The sequence below is a fragment of the Anabrus simplex genome, chromosome 1 (assembly GCF_040414725.1).
Source record: "Anabrus simplex isolate iqAnaSimp1 chromosome 1, ASM4041472v1, whole genome shotgun sequence".
NCBI classification, from domain to species: domain Eukaryota; kingdom Metazoa; phylum Arthropoda; class Insecta; order Orthoptera; family Tettigoniidae; genus Anabrus; species Anabrus simplex.
Window position 1 is genome coordinate 90,516,726 of NC_090265.1, and position 22,614 is coordinate 90,539,339.

General features: G+C 43.9%; 1 protein-coding gene across 1 annotated transcript in view; it reads right to left on the minus strand.

Annotated features, from left to right (window-relative positions):
- Positions 1-450: 450 nt before the first annotated feature.
- The window catches only part of LOC136857190 (uncharacterized), a 36,576-nt gene continuing 14,412 nt past the window's right edge, over positions 451-22,614 (minus strand). The window contains exons 3-8 of the mRNA XM_068230650.1: positions 20,583-21,851; positions 20,186-20,326; positions 11,066-11,200; positions 5,657-5,767; positions 4,275-4,370; positions 451-547 (exon numbers count right to left, since the gene is read on the minus strand). Coding sequence (XP_068086751.1) covers positions 451-547; positions 4,275-4,370; positions 5,657-5,767; positions 11,066-11,200; positions 20,186-20,326; positions 20,583-21,851 — 1,849 coding nt within the window. The remainder of the gene's footprint in view (positions 548-4,274; positions 4,371-5,656; positions 5,768-11,065; positions 11,201-20,185; positions 20,327-20,582; positions 21,852-22,614) is intronic.

Below are 22,614 nucleotides of genomic sequence, written 5' to 3' on the forward strand. Positions count from 1 at the left end.
CATCCATCCATCCATCCATACACACATACACACACACATACATACATACATACATACATACATACATACATACATACATACATACATACATACATACATACATACATCGAGGTTTATTCTAAACCTGATAGTGGAAGTATCTGCTGTACATGGTAGGAAGGTACAAAATTAAATACTCATTTACTTAAAATGTATTTTTGAAATTTTATTATAATTGTACTGTATCACAATACATCGCTAATCTAATCACATAATCACTTTTTTTATTTCCACAGTTACAGTCTTGGTCAATCACAACGGCCTTTCTTGCGAGACCATAGGGAAAAGGAACGATGTAAAGAGGTTTAATTATTTTTTCGAATGGTTGCGCTTCTTGAATCTCTCAATCGTAATTCAGTCCCCAGTATTCTGAACTTCACTTTTTGTTCTGTCCGACGGATGAAATTCACCTTAGTCGGATTCGTCCGAGCTCTGCGACTCCGATGACCATTGTGGTGAACGTCGTATTCTGCTGGGCGTTGTCGCTGGTTTTGGTTCAGTAGAGGAACTGTAATAAAAGAAAATGAATTGAAAACTGCTTGAAGATTCCAGCATGACAATAAAGAATGCGATAAACATTATTCTGTAAAAATAAGCGTGCAAAGTGCCTTTGCATTATACTTTGGCCTTTGTGAGGCGTTCTGAACCAGTGGGTGGAGGATCAAATGCCCATTATTGAAGCTTAATATCTAATGAAACAGCGTTTGTGATTGTGTTCCCTCGTCTCCAGATTCAAGTACGGTTCCTACATTTTAGTTTAGACGTATGATGGTATTTCCAGGGAATTTTCTCCCTCTGTAAACACGCTCTATTAATTGAATTCAGAGTGATTGATTTACTGAATAAATGTGAAATGACAGTTAAATGCTACGTCACTGCTCTTCATCTGTTTCCTACACATTATTTTGTATAGCTAAAATAGAAAATAGCTAGGATTGACGTTTTTGACGTTCCCAGAATTGGTGGAAAAATGGGAAGAAATCACATTTAAAATTCTCATTTCACTTTTACCCCTAATAACAGAACCACCCAGTCCAAGATATAGCACTCAAACTTCCAGCTGAAGATATTATAAGTATGAGAAAAGCAGGTCCGCCTCTGTGGTGTAGTGGTTAGCTGCCAACCCCGGAGGCCCGAGTTCGATTCACGGCTCTGAAACGAAATTTGAAAAGTAATACGAGGACTGGAACGTGGTCCACTTAGCCTCGGGAGGTCAACTAACTAGAGGTGGGTTCGATTACCACCTCAGCCATCCCCGAAGTGGTATTCCGTGGTTTTCCACTTCTTCAGACAAATGCCGGGATGGTACCTTACTTAAGGGCACGGGACTTCCTTCCCACTTCCTTGTCTATCCCTTCCCATCTCCTCATCCCTAGCACAAGGCCTCTGTTCAGCATAGCAGGTAAGGCGGCCTGGGTGAAGTACTGGTCCTCCTTCAAGTTGTATCCCCCGACCCAAAGTCTCACGCTCCAGGACACTGCCCTTGAGGCGGTAGAGGTGGGATCCCTCGCTGAGTCCGTGGAAAAACCAACCCTTGAGGGTAAATAGATTACGAAAGAAAGAAGAATCCTTGAAAACAGACGTGTGTGTAAATGTTAGTCACCGCTCTCTTTCTCTCCTTCATTCTTTGTAAGTCCAGTCTCCTCTCCTGTCGAAGGGTCAGAGAAAGTATTTGTTGTGGTATGAATGCGGAAGAACAGTTCTTGCCTTTCTCTCCTTGATCTTCTAAAAGATTTTTAACCGGGCGAGTTGGCCGTGCGCGTAGAGGCGCGCGGCTGTGAGCTTGCATCCGGGAGATAGTAGGTTCGAATTCCACTATCGGCAGCCCTGAAAATGGTTTTCCGTGGTTTCCCATTTTCGCACCAGGCGAATGCTGGGGCTGTACCTTAATTAAGGCCACGGCAGCATCCTTCCAACTCCTAGGCCTTTCCTATCCCATCGTCGCCAAAAGACCTATCTGTGTCGGCGCGACGTAAAGCCCCTAGCAAAAAAAAAGATTTTTAGCGTCATGCCTTCAAATAATAGGATGTAAATATATTAATCATAATAATAATAATTAATTAATTACAACAAAGTAAGCTGAAAAGAAACCTATTTATTTTTATTGCTATTTGCTTTACGTCGCACTGACTCAGATATGTCGTACGGCGATGATGGGATAGGAAAGGCCTAGGAATTGGAAGGAAGCGGCCGTAGCCTTAATAAGGTACAGCCCTGGCATTTGACCGGTGTGAAAATGGGAAACCACGGAAAACCATCTTCAGGGCTGCCGACAGTGGGGCTCGAACTCACTGTCTCCCGATTACTAGATACTGGCCGCACTTAAGCGACTGCAGCTTTCGAGCTCGGTGAAAAGAAACCTAAGGTGATGGAATTTCTTATAGGAAATATTAAACTGGAACAAGTGGATCATTCCAAGTGCTTAGTAAAATCAAAGCAAGGTGCAGAAAAAAACTAATAAAGTGATCTCCTAGTTGCAATTAATGTTATTCTGTAAGAAGGAAGTCAGGTCTCGGATGAATGAATTTTCAATGTCTATATTTATACCAATTCTGCTGTACTGGCCGGCCTCGCAGTGTAGGGGTTACGTGCTTGTGCGTTTTACCCGGAGGATCTGGTTTCGATTCCCGGCCAGATCAAGGATCTTTGCCTAGATCTGAGGGCTGATTCTAGGTCCACTCAGCCTGTATGATTACAACTGAGGTGCCGTCTGACGGTGAGATGGCACCAAGAATAACGGCCGAAAGGAATCGTCGTGCTGACCGCACGACATCTCATAAGCTGCAGGCCTTCGGGTTGATCAGTGGTCTCTTGGTAGGCCATGGCCCTTCGGGGCTGTCGCACAATAGGGTTTCGTTTGATTTGGTTTTTACCTACATCTTTACTATAGACTGTTATACTTTTCATCGTTCAGTCAGCACGCCTCTGTAAATTAACCAGCACCTCCACAGTCCTATTTCTAACTAGATCTGTGGCCTCGTTTGGTCCCGAAATCCTTAAATTTAAATAATTAAAAGCTGAGTCTAACCGTCATCGCCTTAGTCTCCTTCCTGCACTCCTCTACTCCTTCATTCGCTTCACATGAAGACGGCCCATACGACGCATACTCTCATCCATCGAGTTACTTGCTAGCTTTATCATTTATCCTGATCGCAAGTACCATCTTGTCATTGTGCCCACATGTTTGCAGTAACAATCATTTTCGTGGTGGTTCGTGATGTGAGTTCCTGTAGTGTAGTCCTAGTGCATGGACCACAGGCAAAGGCTTAACATCCAAGTAACTGGTCCTGAGAGTCGGGATGCCAATTGCTGTAGAATAGGAGAAGGCATCTCAAATATGTTCTGAGTGCTGTCCCTTCCTGTGCTCAGGCGGCTACGACTGTACAATCCACCAATGGTTAGAACCCTGCGCGGATATACAAAATATTTTCCGCATCCACACTTCCTACATCCGCACCCGCATCCTCATCCTCATTCGCGCATAGTTATCCGCATCCACGAATGGTTATCCGCGGATACTGTAAATATTTAACTACAGTATATTACAAAACTTAAGGTATTGAAACGGATAGATCTGTTAAAATGCAATAGGTCTGATACCTGGCACCAGAACCCCCTAGAGGCACAGGTTTATGAGGGATTTCTCTGCGACGACTTCCGACGTATTGACTTTTGTTCCTTCCTTTCATTAATTGCGGGCAGAGGCCAGTTAGGTTTAGATCAGATTTACAGCTTTATGGTCTCAAGAATATTTATATATCACCATTCTCTCATGCCAAAGTCAAGGTTCACCTAACCACAAGCCAAAATAAGAGTATACCTGAGTGAAAATCAATAAACTTCATTATTCAGAAATTATTAGCAAAATTATTCGCATTGCCATACAGTTTGTATCCGGCTAGAAAGTAACTTCGCGAATATCCGCGGATAAATCGGCGGATATCTGCATCCGTGCAGGGGTCTACCGATGGTCTCTAGACAGCTGTAGTTTTAATACTCACTGGTAGATTACCACCCTATTTCGCTGAAATGCGCAGAATGTAATACAATTATTTTCAAGGACTAAATATCCTAAATCAAGAACGCAATGGAATGAAAAATGACCTAATTACCCGATATTTACTTCCCGAAATACCATAACCAATCAATAAATACAACATGGTTTCCAGGGAAACTAGAATATTGACCTTCTTAGTGAATTTTCTCTACTTACGAGCCAAGAGTTTTCTTATTACCTATCATCGTCCTTCTCATCGCTGCTGCTTAGATCTAGAGGAGAACGCCTAGCCTTTCCCTCTGTAGTAGGAGCCGGTCGTGTAAGAAGTGCTGGGCTGAAACAAACGACGGGACAGCATTAGAGAGAAATAAGTACACTCATGCTTAATTACATACAGCCTGACTTTGTAATTTATTTTGCTAATTGCTTTACGTCGCACCGACACAGATAGATCTAATGGCGACGATGGGATCGGAAAGGCCTAGGAGTTGGAAGGAAGCGACCGTGGCCTTAATTAATATCGGAAATTACAGTATATTGTACACCATTTCTATAATGTGTAATTTTCCATACAGCTAATGCTTCTTATTCTTCTTATTTATCTGTTTACCCTCCAGAGTAGGTTTTTCCCTCGGACTCAGCAAGGGATCCCATCTCAACCGCCTCAAGGGCAGTGTGTTGGAGCTTCAGAGTCTGGGTCGGTGGATACAACTGGGACGATGACCAGTACCTCGTCCAGGCGGCCTCATCTGCTATGCTGAACAGGGGCCTTGTGGGGGGATGGGAAGTTTGGAAGGGATAGACAAGGAAGAGGAAAGGAAGCGGCCGTGGCCTTAAGTTAGGTACCATCCCGGCATTTGCTCGGAGGAGAAGTGAGAAACCATGGAAAACCACTTCCAGGATTGCTGAGGTGGGAATGGAACTCACCTCTACTTATTTGACCTCGCAAGGCTGAGTGAATCCCGTTCCAGCCCTCGTACCAGTTTTCAAATTTCGTGGCAGAGCCGGGAATCGAACCCGTGCCTCCGGGGGTGGCAGCTAATCACACTAACCACTACACCACAGAGGCGGACTATGGCTAATGCTAACAGATAAATTAGTCTTTATTTGCTTGGCTCTCTTAGTATTGCTACACCAAGTGTGTTGGCCCTACGGTTAGCGGCGCGCAGCTGTGAGCCTGCATTCGGGAGATAGTTGGTTCGTATCCCACTATCGGCAACCTTGAAGATGGTTTTCCGTGGTTTCCCATTTTCACACCAGGCTAATGTTGAGGATGTAGCTTACTTAAAGCTGCTTCCTTTCCACTCCTAGCCCTCTCCCAGTCCATGTTTACCTAGCCTTTTATTAAACTGCAAAGACGTTGGAAATTTATCGAACGTTTCCTTTGATAATTTATTCTAATCCCTGACTCCTCGTCCTGTAAATAGATATTTGCCCCAACATTCCGGCTTAGTCTGGTGGTCTTTGGAGGTGCTGAAATACGTCAGCCTCCAGTTGGTAGATTTTCTGGCACGTAAAAGAACACTTGAAAGACAATTTTCCGGCATCTCGGCATCTACGAAAAACGTAAACATAGTTAGTGGACCGTAAAACCAATAACGTCATTATTAAACTACTTACGATCCAAGTGTCTTCGTCTTTTCTTCTTCGCTGTCATCGTCATCTTTCTCATCGCTGCCACTGTCGAATAGGGAACGTCTTCTTCGTTGAGGGGGAGGAACTGGTACTGGGCTGTAACAAATAATATTAGATTACTGCACTTACTTATAACAAGAGACCAATTATAGTACCTGTCTAAATTACCTTAGGCCAGACGCCCATACTGAAGTAGAAGCTGATGGAGTTATAAGTGTTGAAAGTGTTGAAGAGTTGAAATGGTCCCCATATCCCGATAAAAAATTATTACCTTTTTTAAAACAGTTGTAATTTTCATTATTAATTTATTAGTATGCAAATGTTTCATAAAAGCAAATGTTCTTATAAGCATTGTAATAAAATAAACCCACCGAGCTCGATAGCTGCAGTCGTTTAAGTGCGGCCAGTATCCAGTATTCGGGAGATAGTAGGTTCGAACCCCACTGTCGGCAGCCCTAAAACTGGTTTTCCGTGGTTCCCCATTTTCACACCAGGCAAATGCTGGGGCTGTACCTTAATTAAGGCCACGGCCGCTTCTTTCCCAGTCGTAGCTCTTTCCCGTCTCATTGTCGCCATAAGACCTATCTGTGTCGGTGCGACGTAAAGCAACTAGCAAAAACAAAAAGAAAAAAGAAAAAGTAATCCTTGTGGTCTGTACAGGGTCTCTCATATAAACTCAGACCGAACGTACGGCCTTTATACTCTGTGCTACGGCAGCTGCACTATGGGAGGCGCGCACATAATTCTTGACCTTGCAAGCAGCTTGCAAGTGTTCGGCCTGGCAAGCATGAGTCGCCAGCCTGAATCTCAGCTGTTAACATGATGATACAGTTATCATTGCAATAACGTATTTTCATGTAGAAGTTCTGGTTTCATCTTAATGGTCGTGGGAAGTCATAACTCTCCTTATTGATGTGCAGAAAATCCTAATGGTGCTTATGATATCCCTGGCTGTGATAGAAAGATTGGTGTTTGGTTTGCTGTTAGTGCAAAACGAATAATTGGCCTAATTTTTTCGAGACTACAATAAATGCAGAGAAGTACCAGGATGACATTTTGACGCTATTCTTCCATCAGTTAACGGAAGAAGAAAAATCGCCTGGGTGGTTTCAACAAGATCCAGCCCCTGCTCATCCAGCAGAAGATTCCAATCTCGGAAGTGTTTGCAGACAGAGTGATCAGTGTTGGCATTTTCCCCCCTCGTTCTGCAGATCTAGCAGGGTGTGATTTTTACTTGTGTGGTAAATTGAAAGAAAAAAATGCATCGAACAAATCCTCACACATTGGAGGATCTGAAATAAAATATTACGAATGAAATCAGAAACATTACAGTGGCAGAACTCACTCTCGTCAGCCAGAATATGACTACCAGATACAGTGCCAGTATAATCCAGAAAGGCCGACACTTCCAGCATCTTTTATAAGTTAAGATTTCATACGTTCGCCTCTGTGGTGTAGTAGTTAGCGTGATTAGTTGTCACCCCCGGAGGCCCGGGTTCGATTCCAGGCTCTGCCACGAAATTTGAAAAGTGGTACGAGGGCTGGAACGGGGTTCACTCAGCCTCGGGAGGTCAACTGAGTAGAGGCGGGTTCGATTCCCACCTCATCCATCCTGTAAGTGGTTTTCCGTGGTTTCCCACTTCTCCTCCAGGCGAATGCCGGGATGGTACCTAACTTAAGGCCACGGCCGCTTCCTTCCCTCTTCCTTGCCTATCCCTTCCCATCTTCCCATCCCTCCACAAGGCCCCTGTTCAGCATAGCAGGTGAGGCCGCCTGGGCGAGGTACTGGTCATACTCCCCAGTTGTATCCCCCGACCAAGAGTCTGAAGCTCCAGGACACTGCCCTTGAGGTGGTAGAGGTGGGATCCCTCGCTAAGTCCGAGGGAAAAACCGAACCTGGAGGGTAAACAGATGATGATGATGATGATGATGATGATGAAGATTTCATACAAGACTATATACACGCTTAAAGCACGGCTACATAAATTCGGCTGAGGCAGCTGCCATAGCGCAGAGTACAAACACCGTGTGACCGAGCTCGATAGCTGGAGTCGCCTAAGTGCGGCCAGTATCCAGTATTCGGGAGATGGTGGGTTCGAACCCCACTGTCGGCAGCCCTGAAGATGTTTTTCCGTGGTTTCCCACTTTGACACCAGGCGAATGCTGCGGCTGTATCTTAATTAAGGCCACGGCCGCTTCCTTCCCAGTCCTAGCCCTTTCCTCTCCCATCGTCGCCGTAAGACGTATCTCTGTCGGTGCGATGTAAAGCCAATAGCAAAATAGAAAACACCATGCGTTCGGTCGAGTTTATACAGGAGACCCTGATGATGTCAAGTTCCTGTACCGAGTGAGCCAAATATTTTCAAGTCAATGTTTCTGTGAAAATCTAACTTTAATTGAGAATGTTATGCCCCCTTTCACATCAGTTTATGCATACAATCACTCATTTTCATCATAGATATTTATAGCTTTTCAGTAATCTGTCTGCAATGTTCTGCTAAAGAACAAACAGCTTCTGCAATCCTCTATTAACACCTTGCATTATGGCTTCTTACCTTGAAATCACAAAAGAACTATGTCTAACCATTATCTTCTAGGTTTATATTTCTCTTACTTTCCATGGTATAGTTCATAATTATCTTATGTAACGTATCGTTCTGCATTTGTCTCATATACCCTCACCATTGCACAGCTTCATTTATCGAGTGCAATTCTAAACTGCCTTTATCTCTTTATTACGAGAAAACTCCTGTCATTGTATTTGTAGCAGAAATCATTGCTCCTACTTTTAACTCCAGATTATGTATAAGATAATATGATTTTATCACTCATATTAAACAAAAATGCTTTTGTTGGCGGAACCTAGTGTTTACAGTGCACTATACACTTCTGGTATAGGCTAGAGCAATCTTGTTACTTTCATAGATCTGTCTCAGCTTTATCCTTGGAATTGACAAAATGAAAGTGACTGAGGTATGAGTGATGCTAGTAATACCATTCCTTCTGCAGCCAGTCCCTGCTATGAATGGTGTGAAAATATTGCTCATAGGGTCGGTTGGTGCATGCATTCCAGTAGGCTTGGCAGACTGATATGTAATAGCAACTTCTGGCTCGGTGAGGAAAGCAACGGGATACTACCTCACTCCTCATTTCCCTAGTACGCCTCTTTAGTGATGCCTAGGCCATCTATGACAGCTGATGGCGGAGCTGTTGAGGATCCAACTAGCCTTCGGGCTGAGGACTAAACATACATACATACATTAAACAAAAACTCTCAGATAAATAGAGCGATATAAGGATAGTTTCGTATGCAAAATCACTACCTTCTTGCAGATTTCTGTTAATCGCAACTGCGAATTAAATGCATTGACTTTGCTACAGCAGGATTCGATTTTACGTACTGTGCTACCATCTTTGGAGAATACAGGTCTTAAGTATTTTAAGTAATACTCTTCTTCAAGTTTTATATTCCCTATCTGACTCAATTTTCTTAAATATTACGGTGATTGTTGCATGCCAATGGCCGTAGCCGTGTTGACACACCGGATCACGTGAGATCTGCGAAGTTAAGCAACATTGGGCGTGGTCAACAAGTGGATGGGTTGCCACGCGATGTTGGTGGGGGTAAGGGAATGGAGGAGCGGAAAGGAACTGGCCACCCTATCGTACGTAAAACTCCGGCTCAGGCACACCTCTGCGGAGGTTCGGACCTGCCTTCGGGCAGAATACACCCTTACCTTGACGATTGAATACAAATAAAATCATTAATTGCTAATACTATTTTCATATTATCACTAAACTCTCTATCACTGACACGTTTACGCAACGTAAACAATACTGTACATATACAGGGTGGTCGGAAACAATGTGAACAGGCCATTTGAGTGCTAGATGGTTGGTGATGCTGATAAATAATTTGAAAGAAATAATTCAATATCTCATACCGTTGTCATTTTATCTGCTACAGAAGTTAGCCAATCAGATCGCTTCGCGGGCGAATTCAAATGGGCTTTGCGCGGCGATGTTGCTAAATCTTCACGTGACTTAAGACCGGCTTCAGAACCATGCCGAGCAATCAGCTGGGTTCAGCCAGTGTCACCATAGCGCATTTGCTATGGCAGATCCTGTCAAGTCAAAGGTATGTAATCAAACCCCTCCTCTAGCGAACTTTTATTCTTCGATTGCTGCTCTCTTACCCATGAATGTAAATTGAGACCTCAGAGAGTTAAGGATTACAGCCTACTTTGAATCAAGACGTCGATTTTGCATTTCTCACAGGAGTCCGATAAACACCATTGATTGGTGTAATACCATAATCCCACGTAAGACCGAAATATTATCTCTCCGTACTCTGCCATTTATACCTTCCTTAGATCTACGAAACGTAAGCATATTTGTCTATTCCTCTCATCGCATTTTAAATTATAGTACGCGAACCTTTTCTTGAGCCCTAGTTCCCATTCTGCACTATGGAGCTCAGGGCTCAAGAAAAGTTTCGCGTACTATACTTGATGGCATATTAGATCTTCTTCAGCTTATCCTAGCTATTTGTGAGGTAGCTGGAGCCATCCAGGGCCATTTTGATTTTGGACGTGAGTTTTTAGGCCTGATTCCCTTCCTGACGTCACGTGATTTTAGAAATGAAAATCGCAACCCAGAATCGACCGGGATTCGAACCTCAGATTTCTGGGTGGGAATCCAGCAGCTAAATCATTGAGCTAATCCATCCACCTTGGTCGCATCTTGGATAGTTGTTTATTCATTTAGATAGTTTTGATGTAATTAATTAAATTATTAATTTAATTATTTACTTGTTCACCTCTGTGTTGAAATGATTAGTGCGATCAGCTGCCATCCCCGGTGGCCAGGGTTCGATTCGCGGCTCTGCCATGAAATTTGAAACGTGGTACGAGGGCTAGAACGGGGGTCAATCATCCTCGGGAGGTCAACTGAGTAGACGGGGGTTCGATTCCCACCTCAGCCATCCTCGAAGTAGTTTTCCGTGGTTTCCCCACTTCTCCTTCGGTCAAATGCCGGGATAGTACCTAACTTAAGGCCACGACCGCTTCCTTCCCTCTTCCTTGCCTATCCCTTCCAATCATCCCATCGCCCCACAAAGCCCCTATTCAGTATAGCAGGTGACGCCACCTGGGCGAGGTACTGGTCCTCCTGTCTAGTTGTATTACCACGACCCAAAATCTTACTCCCCTTGAGGCGGTAGATGTGGGATCCCTCGCTGAGTCCGGTGGTAAAACCTACCTTGGAGGGTAAACGGATTAAGAAAGAAAGAAAGAAAGAAAGAAAGAAAGAAAGAAAGAAAGAAAGAAATAAAGAAAGAAAATTAAAGAAAAGTATTAATTAATATTTTGGAATTTCCCATTTACTCCAACTTACTAGCCAGCAGGTTTCCTCTGTTCATCACTATCACTGTCACTATCGCTGTCACTGTCGCTATCACTCTCATCACTCTCTTGTGGCGATCGTTCTTTCCTTTCTTCCTTAGGAGCCGGCCGTGTCAGAAGTGCAGGTCTGGAACAGATTTTTCACCATTTCATTATAATTATGTGCACGCACAAAAATATTCCAGAACTGTTTTATGATTCAACTAATAAATTTCTCATTCGCAGGCTTACGCAACCCATGACATTATCTAATGTTTCTTCCAGCGTCGACCGCGTCAGTTTATTTACACTAATCAGATGTTTTGTTCATGCTATAAAGTGGCATTTTCAACGATAATTATCACACTGAAAGAAGCATTGGGTAATAATTTTCTCACTTTACTATCACACCTCGAGTTGCAAAAACAAACACTGGGCCATGAGTAAGAAGCTCATAAATGTATAAACGGGCTTGATAGTGACGTTAACTCTAATACAAATGTCTGTGTATATGAGTGAGAGAAATACATATTGTAGTGCGTGTGTGCAGCAGAATAATATAAGTGAAGAACAATATGATATTCTGCTTTATTATCTTACAATGTTTTACGTTGAGTTTACGATAGATTGGCGATGTGGTACTGTAGTCTATACAGGATCAGATCCTTTTATATTGTCACCTGTAATATAATTATATTACGGAAATAAAATTATAGTAATGTCATACACTTCAATAAAATTTTGGAGTGATATTGTAAATATGCTCTTGGCTATGATGAATTGCATTGAATTCCCTGCTGTATTCCGTAATACAGATTATCTTCCATTATTGAATCCTGAAATAAATTGAAGGGCTCATTTTCAAAACTCGCATTTTCTGAATTATTCATTAGTATTTTGTTTCAGAGACGCAAATATTATTTTTGCTACCTTGGTAAAACATTTCAATTGGTAATCTTACAACTCACGTAAAAAAAAAAAAAAAAAAAAAAAGTGAAGGAATTCAGTAAGAGTTAGTGTGAGGAATTATGGTTCCAATAGATGGAATGCTTCTTCCTCAGCTACTGGCGTTCTGTAGCTGTAGGCTGAGAGCATTAATTAATTAATTAATTCAATAACGAATGCTCTTTCCTCAGTTGAACCAACGGCCGTAGCCGTGTTGAAACGCCGGATCCCGTGAGATTTCCGAAGTTAGGCAACATTGGGCGTGGTCAGGAGTTGGATGGGTTGCCACGCGCTGTTGGTGGGGAGTAAGGGAATGGAGGAGCGGAAAGGAACTGGCCACCCTACCGCACGTAAACTCCGGCTCAGGAACACCTCTGCGGAGGTTCGGACCTGCCTTCGGGCAGAACAACCCTTACCTACCTTTCCTCAGTTGGGGGCTATCCGTGACTGGAAGACAAGAGATTTTGTTCATTCATGCATGCATGAATTCAGTCATTCATTCATTTATTCATTAAATCATTCATCTATAATGGAATATTCTCTCCTCAGTTGTTGAGGCTCCGTAGCTGTAGGCTTAGAGCATTAATATGTTAATTGAAATGAAATGGCGTATGGCTTTCAGTGCCGGGAGATCCCAGGACGGGTTCGGCTCGCCTGGTGCAGGTCTTTCTATTTGACTCCCGTAGGTGACTTGCGCGTCGTGATGAGGATGAAATGATGATGAAGACAAGACATACACCCAGCCCCTGTGCCAGGGAAATTAACCAATGATGGTTAAAATTCCCGACCCTGCCTGGAATCGAACCCGGAACCCTTGTGCCCAAAGGCTAGCACGCTAACCATTTAGCTATGGAGCCGGACATATGTTCATTAATCAATTAATGAATTCATTCATTCACTCATTCATAACCTATGTTGTAATTTATTGGAGGCTAACTCTGTACAAACTTGTGTCATAAATAAATTATAAATAATGGTCCATTATCAAACTGGAACATGTCTTCCGAAAAGGAGTCACAATCTACTTAACTCCCTCGTACCATTTTTTCTGTTAATAGTATTTGCTAGGTTAATATCATTGTTTCTTTTTAACTCAGTATTTTCACCTGTCCATAACTTAGGCTAGGGATCCAGTGCACCTTTAATATTAGAGATGAGCCGAGCAGTTCTCGGAGCAGAAAATTAAAAGTAAAGTAATGCAATGCTGTCACTTCTCTTATTCAACATTTATTCTGAGGCAATATTTAAGGAGGTATTGTTGGGGGAAAGCAGCGGGATAGTTATAAATGGACAAGGCAATTAACAATATCAGGTACGCAGATGATACTGTTGTCATAGCAAATGAATTACCTGTGCTCCAACGCATGATAGACAAATTAGTCCAGCGCAGTGAAGAGTTTGGCCTGTTTGTCAATGCTTCCAAGACCAAAGTTGTAGTCTTCTCTAAAAGAAAAATTCCAGCAACCCTGTCAATAAACGGCAGTAAGATTGAACAAGTATCCTCCTTCAAATACTTGGGTACTGTGCTAGATGAGGAATGTGATTCCAAGAGGGAGATAAAATCTAGAATAGAACAGGCCAGGAGGCAATTTTTTTAGCATGAAACAGCTATTTACAAAATCGGACCTAAGTGTGCAATTAAGAATGCGAATGATTCGGTGCTATGTATTCTCCATAGTTCTCTTTGGATGTGAAAGCTGGACCCTTGACCAAAATCTAGAAAAAAGAATTGATGCTTTTGAAATGTATCTATATCGCCGCCTACTCCGAATACCGTGGGTGCTGAAAATTTCAAATGACGAAGTCCTTCATCGCGTGAAGAAACAAAAAGAACTATTACTGTTAAAAAAAGAAAAACCCAATACCTAGGGCACATTATGAGAGGCGAGAAGTACCAGCTATTACAACTCATCATTGAAGGTGAAATACAGGGGAAAAGGTCTGTTGGCAGGAGGAAGAATTCATGGCTGAAGGACATCCGAAGATGGCACAACTGCACTTCAGAAGATGCTTTCCATGCTACAACATCACGTCCAGAGCTGGCTACGTGGACCGCCAACCTCCGCTAGGAGAAGGCGCTCAAGAAGAAGAAGAAGAAGAAGAAGAAGAAGAAGAAGAAGAAGAATGCAATGCTGTTGAATATACTGGAACTATGAATGAAAACTATGCTGATAGCTTCACACAATGCTTAAATGACCATACTTCCGACCTGCACGGTTCTCGGGTTCGAATCTCCTCGTTTTCCATCAGACCTTTTCGCCTCGCCTTTTTCTCTGGTGGCTAGGCCCGTAGTGCAGCGGTAGCATCTTGCCGCTTACTCGGAGACCCTGATTTCCGTTTCAGGCCAGTCCTTTGATTTTAATTCCGGACTGATGGCTGGAACGGTGCTCACTCAGGATTATGAGGCCAACTGTGGAGACCTCTGATATGAGAGAATGAAGAACCAGTCATAAAAGCCAAGCAATACGACTGAGGATGTCTTTGGATGACCGCATATCCCTCCCTGGACGATCTGACTGGAAAGCCAAGGTCCAACATGGGTTAGGTTGATAGGAGAAATTAGTCCACTCCTGCTCAGCTAGAAGTGATCTCACCTGAAATTAGCTGAGATTTGCAATATACATCATCAAGTACTTCTGAAATTATTCTGGGTGTTGACGGAATTTTGCATAACGGGTTTGTGTCTGCTTTCCCCGTCTACCGTCTCTCCTGTACATGAATACACATGCCAAATATTTTTAGACCGAGCGCGATAGCTGCAGTCGCTTAAGTGCGGCCAGTATCCAGTATTCGGGAGATAGTAGGTTCGAACCCCACTGTCGGAAGCCCTGAAAATGATTTTCCGTGGTTTCCATTTTCACAGTAGGCAAATGCTGGGGCTGTACCTTAATTAAGGCCACGGCCACTTCCTTCCCACTCCTAGCCCTTTCCTGTCCCATCGTCGGCGTAAGACCTATCCGTGTCGGTGCGACGTAAAACAACTAGCAAAAAAAAAAAAAAAAAAAATTAGGACACTACTTTCCGCTGACAATCTTCTATATATTAACAGTGTTTACTAAAAACAGATTTGTCTAATCCGTTCGTCCGTTCTACCGGACCAATTTTCGTCATTCTTGTTTTATTCTCTCAGGAATTACCTGCCGGTGAATGACCAGAGGAAGGATGTTAAAATGGTGAAAAAGAGACGTAAAGAAAGGCTAGGGGACAGATGACTGCCAGAAGTTATGGAGGGGCAGAGGCAAGAGGATTCGAATTATGAGAGATCAAAGAGTCCGCATCTGTGGTGTGGTGGTTAGAGTGATTAGCTGCCATCCCCGGAGGAGAGGTACTGGTCATCCTCCCCAATTGTATCTCCGACCCAGAGTCTGAAGCTCCAGGAAACTGCCCTTGAGGTTGTAGAGGTGGGATCCCTCGCCGAGTCCGAGGAAAAAGCCGACCCTGGAGGGTAAACAGATGAAGAAGCAGAAGAAGAATCGCCAGGCATTGACAGGTCTCTAAGTTTAGTCAACTTCATCCTAAAATGAAAATCCACTGCCTGTTTCCAGTCATTCGACCGGGTCAGGAATGGAATGCATAAATCCGCCATCTAGCGGCGAGGATAGGAAATGTGCCGCCTGCCGAAGCCTGTCGCACTCCTCTGCGGCAATGATAAATGACTGATAGATGAAATGTTAATGGAGTCTGTTGCTGGAATGAAAGGTGACAGGGAAAACCGAAGTACCCGGAGAAAAACCTGTCCCGTCCCCTGCTTTGTCCAGCACAAAACTCACATGGAGTGACCAGGGTTTGAACCCCAGTATCCTGCGGTGAGAGGCCGACGCGCTGTCGCCTGAGCCATGGAGGCTTCAACTTCGTCCTAAAAACAAATCACTGAATGACCCCTCCAGGCGATGGCTTGCCCTAGCCCACAATATATTTTGTACTTGGCGGGTTATACACAGTTAAGGGGCAATATATTTACGTGAAGATATCGGCGAAGTTAACGATTAAAAATGGTGGCGACTATTAGCAAACCTGTAATTTCAACCAAACTTGGTACACACATGAATACTATCTGGTAACGAATACTGCAGGACACCTAGCACCCCTTGTGGTGGAGCGGAGAGAGAGTGGCACGCAAAAATGATCAAAAACGACAAATATTAGTGTCGAATTCATTATTTTCGGTGTCGCTGAGATGAATTGTGACGCTCTTTGATGTCGTTGAGGTCCATGTCCAGCCTCCATCGGCATAGGGGGTGGGGGAGGGGTAAAAAAAGAAATGTCCTAAATGATCGAGATTAATATTGAATCCACAATTTTCGGGTTCGCTAGGCTAATTGGTGATACTCAGTAACTGTTGGAATCGTGTACATCATATCTGTTGGGCAACGCGTAAATACATACAGTTATCACTTAGTTTTATTATTTACAAATTATGCGTGTCCCTTTAACAGGAGATTCCAAATACCAATTTCTACGTTTGTAACATATTACGTTGTTAAGATATATTGTAGATACACTCATTTTAAAAATTCAACCCATTTGTCACTCTTATAAGTAGATTTTATAAAAACAAAACAAGTTTCTTTATTTTTAAAGGACGTGCCAAATACCAATTTTCATGACTGTAAAATCTTCAGTTTTTGAGCTATATGTATCCTCATAAAAGGTATTCAACCCCTTTTTTCACCCCGTCTTAAGTTGAGTTTCTTCTTCTTCTTAATCTGATTACCCAACAGGATTGGTTTTTCTCTCGGACTCAGCAAGAGATCCCACCTCTACCTTCTCAAGGGCAGTGTCCTGGAGCTTCAGACTTTGGGTCGGGGGATACAACTGGGGATGAAGACCAATATCTCGCCCAGGCGGCCTCACCTGCTATGCTGAACAGGGGCCTTGCGAGGGGATGGGAAAAGAGGGGATAGACGAGGAAGAGGGAAGGAAGCGGGCGTGGCCTTAAGTTAGATACCATCCCGGCATTTGCCTGGAAGAGAAGTTGGAAACCACTTCGAGGATGGCTGAGATGGGAATCGAACACACCTCTACTCAGTTGACCCCGTTGAGTGGACCCCGTTCCACCCCTCGTACCACGTTTCAAATTCCGTACCAGAGCCGGGAATCGAACCCGGGCCTCCGGGGTTGGCAGCTAATCACACTAACCACTACACCACGGAGGCGGGCTTAAGTTGATTTTCCGAAAACAAAAAAAAGTTGTTTCCTTATTTTTAAATAAAAATCTTCACCTCTTTAAACTGTTAAGTTTTTGAGATATAGATACACTCATTTTAAATATTCACCCCCCTTTTCACCCCCTTAGCGACGGAATATCAAAAAATCCTCCCTTTGTGAGCACCTACACTGTAATATAAATGTATCCTCGAAATTGCATTTCTTTCCTCAGTAGTTTTGGCTCAGCGATGTTCAGTCTGTCAGTCAGTCAGTCTGTCTGTCTATCGGTCAGTCAGTCAGTCAGTCAGTCAGTCAGTAAGAACATGTTATTTTATATAGGGATTAACTACTTTCCAGACAATATGGACTGCAACAAGGAGAAAGCCCCACGCGAAACAAAACAATCTAAAACTAAAACTTTGAATTAAACAAAAACAACTCTAAAAATTCAAAATGATTCGTAGAATATCAGTATACATTACAATAAAGAAAACTAAAAAAAATACTTGACACACAATTAAAAGGTAATACAAATCCTAAAAGTAGAGCTTCAAAAACTTACTCGGGCAGTGCGTGGACCAATTTCATATCAAGATACGTTATCTGACCTATTTATAAGGAATGCTGCGAAGCAGCATGGCGACTCTAGTACTTTCTCAATCTTTATCCACAACTTTTTGTTACGAACTGATAGAAAATATAACAAACAGTATCTAATTTCTCGATTGGAAATAATCAAATGAACATGAATATATCTTGTATGTCTTTAGGTCATGGCCATACATCAACGGTTGCTAATTTCAGACGACAAACAGCCATTGGACATAGCCTGCACGGTTGCTAGGTAATATTGTGCGGCATCCATCTATACTTTACATCACAGGGGCTCTGAACTCGGGAATGAAGAATGGAGGAATCGATAAAAGAAATGGAAGGTCCACAAAGGGCGTCAAAAGGAAAGTAGACAATTATATGTTAAGAAAATAGTACTGCTCTGGAGCTACAAGGAGCGAACAAACCCTTGTGATAAAGGAATATTGTGTTTTACATTATATTGCATTATGGAAGAACGTTATTAAAATAACTACTGAAGCTTTTCTACGAAGGTCGATCAATTATAAACAGGATTTTTGTTCCTGAACATCAACAGTTGGTAGGACTGGCCCCGCGCTTCTGCTATACTTAGGCGGGACCGTTAGGAGTGCGGAGAGCGTGCTGTTATGTATTTCCCGACGTTTCGTCAGTGACGCTCACGATGTCGGAGCAACAGGTGCACCCGTCCACTGCGCAACGCATAATTATAAAATTTCTTGCTCGTAAAGGGGTTACAGCGGCGGAAATTTGCCAGAGATACATCGCACAGTTCGGTGATCAAACATTGTCAAGGAAGCATGTGTTTGCCTGGCAATAACAAGTTCAAGGAAAGACGAGAACGTGTAGAAAATCAGCAACACGATCGCCTTCTTCGGACCAGCATTACAGACGTAAATATTCGTGTGATTAAAGACATTATTGCTGATTGATTTTTTTTTTTTTTTTCTTTCATGAGAGACGCACAATCAATGCTGCTTACTACTGCGAACTGTTGAACAAGGCGAGGGTTGCATATTGCCGGAAAAGACGAGACCAACCTCCTCCACGACAATGCGTAGCTCCATTCTGCAATTCTAACTGTCTCCAAGCTACAGGAAATGCACTGGACTATACTGCTAACAATAAGAGTTGGTGTCTGACAGGTAAGGTTGGAGGGAGGAGCACTCTACGTGCCATTTCACGATGTTGCCACATTCCAGCATTCCTTTCTACATACTCTTACCCCTCGCTTCCGGCTCACTTGTTCCCTCCTTCATTCTGGCCGCTGTGATCTGTTGTAGACTACCTGGCCAGGCGGTGTCGTCCCCTTTGCGATCACTCTTATACAAACAATCAGGTTCTTATCAGTGACAGTGACCGGTTTGGCAACTCCCAGCAAGACGAGCTGCCCTGAAATCTCCATGGCAACCGCAGTCGCCCCACCCTCGTTTCCATGGCAACCACACAGCCACTCCCTTTATCCCGCCTCGGCAGGCAGTAAACGGACCTCCCTCTAAGAAATGTCAGATGCCAACTCTTATTATTAGCAGTATAGACTTGATCATCCTCCTTAGTGCCCGGACTTATCACCCTGCGATTTCCATTTGTTCCGACCGTTTAAAGAAACTCTAGGAGGGCAACGATTTGAAGATGACAACAGTGTGGAAGACTTCGTACGCAACTGGCTGATCACACGACCCTGTTCTTTTTACAATGAAATGAGGGCTTTGAAAAGCTGCCCATACGCTGGGACAAATGCACTTCCAAAGCAGGAAACTATGTGGAAAAATAAATTGTAATTGTCTTGTGTTTTTCAATAAATGAATTTAAATAAAAAATAAAATCCCGTTTATATTTGATCCCCTCTTTATGGATGAGGCTGAGGAAGAAACAAAAGTAAACTGTGCTGAATTTGCAGCTTATTTTCTTCCCCCTTTTAAAAACTTAAAAACTGAGTTTCACAAAGTTATGTACCACCGTTCTCCCGTGATGCTGTTGAGCAGAGCTCTTCGATGTGGCAACCCTGTTCCCATAAGAGCAATACTGTTTTCTTAACATGGAATGACCGATAGGCATCGCAAACCTAATATTGTCGGGAGTCGGAAGAGAACAAATGTTGACCAAGAGAGATAGGATAGGAAAAATTAATGCGAAGAGCCTGACGCGAGTAAGTAGAAGCAGTGCCAGACTCAGCTAGGGGGACCATGGTCACCAATCCCTAGTTGGGAGCCTCTTATCCCCCCTTTTTGTCACTTCTTACGACAGACAGGAGATAGCGTGGATGCATTCTCCTACCCGTACCTACAGGGAGAGCTACAATAGAGTAATTACATCTGTGAAAAGAATTCAGCCTCGCTCTTCGTTGATGAGTCTTTAGATACTTGAATGAAGAGGAGTAAACAAACACTCACATGTGAAAACCGGCACAAGAATACATGATACGTAGCGTATTCCGATATCTACTTACGATATTTTTGGTTCTTGGTCCTCCTCCTTCTCTTCATCTTTCTCTTCTGCCGAGCGTAATTTTCTACCTTGTTCCTCTTTCACTTGCTCCTTATCTTCGTCATTTTCAGTATATTTCTCCGTCTCCGAAGTAGGTGTTGGTCTTGTAAGTACAACACATTCACAGATTATATTAAAGGAACACAACGGCGGAGATCTCCGCCGTTATAATATGAATACTTAAATGTTTCTTTACATTTTGGAAAAAATTCAGGAAGCTAATGTAGCTTAGCCTACATATAATTTTACTATTAGAGTTGCATAATTCCAGAATAAACAGAGGACTACCATAGACTAAGGTTATTTCGTCGTTGAATCTATTCAACATATACTCTAAAATGTCAATAAGTACTACTCACTTTACATCCTCTGCTTTCGTGTCGCTATCCTCTGTAACCCCTTGTTTCTCCACAGGTGTAGATGGAGCCGACGACTCGCTTGGTTTTTCCAACGCCGGCCTGGAATCAGTGTTTTGAGGAAGGGGCCCAGTCAGTGCAGGTGGTGGAAGTGGAGGATGCTGCTCCAAGGGATGATTTTCAGGAGGAGGAGGTGGGGGAATACCTGCAGTTGGTGGAGGAGAATGTCCAGGAGGTGGAGGCGGGGTAACACCAGGTGGTGGTGGAGGAGGAACACCTGAAGGTGGAGGTGGTGGAGGAACACCTGGAGGTGGTGGAGGTGGGGGTACACCTTGAGGTGGTGGTGGGGGAGGAACACCTGGAGGTGGTGGTGGAGGAGGAACATCCGGAGGTGGCGGAGGGGGAGGATGTCCAGGAGGTGGAGGTGGGGGTACACACGGAGGTGGTGGTGGAGGAGGAAAACCCGGTGGTGGTGGTGGAGGGGGTGGATGTCCAGGAGGTGGTGGTGGTGGAGGAGGAACACCCGGTGGTGGCGGAGGGGGAGGATGTCCAGGAGGTGGAGGTGGGGGTACACACGGAGGTGGTGGTGGAGGAGGAACACCCGGTGGCGGTGGTGGAGGAGGAACACCCGGTGGCGGTGGTGGAGGGGGAGGATGTCCAGGAGGTGGTGGAGGAGGAACACCTGGAGGTGGAGGAGGTGGGGGTACACCTGGAGGTGGTGGTGGAGGAGGAACACCCAGAGGTGGCGGAGGGGGAGAATGACCAGGCGGGGGAGGAGGAACACCTGGAGGTGGTGGTGGAGGAGGAACGCCTGGGGGTGGTGGTGGAGGAGGATATCCAGGAGGTGGAGGTGGAGGAACACCCGGATCTGGAGGTGGAGGAGGAACACCCGGAGGTGGTGGAGGGGGAGGATGTCCAGGAGGTGGTGGAGGAGGAACACCTGGAGGTGGTAGTGGAGGAGGGGGCTGTTCAGGAGGTGGAGGTGGTGGAACGCCCGGAGATCGTGGAGGAGGAGGAGGTTGTTCGGGAGGTGGAGGAAGATGTTGACTCAATGGAGCATCTGGAGCTTGTGGAGGTTTACCAACCAATGGTGGTTTTGGAGGTGGAGGTGGTTCCTCTAACGCAGGTTTTGGTTCATTTCTAGGTGGAATTAATTTATTTAGGATGAGTGTGTTTGGTGGAAGAGGAGGCTCATCTGGTTTTTCTGCCACAGGTGTTGGTTCAGACCCTGCTGGAACAGGGAATGCCAACAAGGAGAAGCTGGGTGGAGGCCTGAAGGAAGGGAGTCACAACAATTTGTTAACGTCAGTGAATTATAACTACTGACGTAGACTCCTACTATAATATGAGCTCGAGGCCAGGGATCACCAATTTTTAACGAGCTATATTTAAGCAGCTTGCAGATCTTAACCTTGAACGTAGACTGATTTCATACATCTTCAGGTTGAAGCCTTCGCTTTCCATTCTTTCTTCATGAACTGTACGGAGATGGTTTTATTTACTTTACTTTCTTTTTATGGCTCTGCACCAGACATGTTCTTAGGATACACGGAGAATGCATAAATACCGAGCTGAAGGAGAGGAATAAAAGGAATGAAAACAAGATTGTATTCAGAAGGAAAACAGGATGGGGAGTTATCTAAAGATATAATTTGTTAACAACTTTTTTTTTTGCTGTTGGCTTTACGTCGCACCGACACAGATAGGTCTTACGGCGACGATGGGACAGGAAAGGGCTAGGACTGGGAGGAAAGCGGCCGTGGCCTTAATTAAGGTACAGCCCCAGCATTTGCCTGGTGTGAAAATGGGAAACCACGGAAAACCATCTTCAGAGCAGCCGACAGCGGGGTTCGACCTACTGTCTCCCGAATACTGGATACTTTGTTAACAACTGGTGTACCGGAAATATAGGCCTATACAAATATTCCTGAGTGGATAGTAGTTAAAAGCATACTAGATATTTTTGAAAGCAGTGGGAGTAGCTCTAAATAACTTTTAATTAGATTAAAATTTCGATTTCAGTAGGGAAATGAGT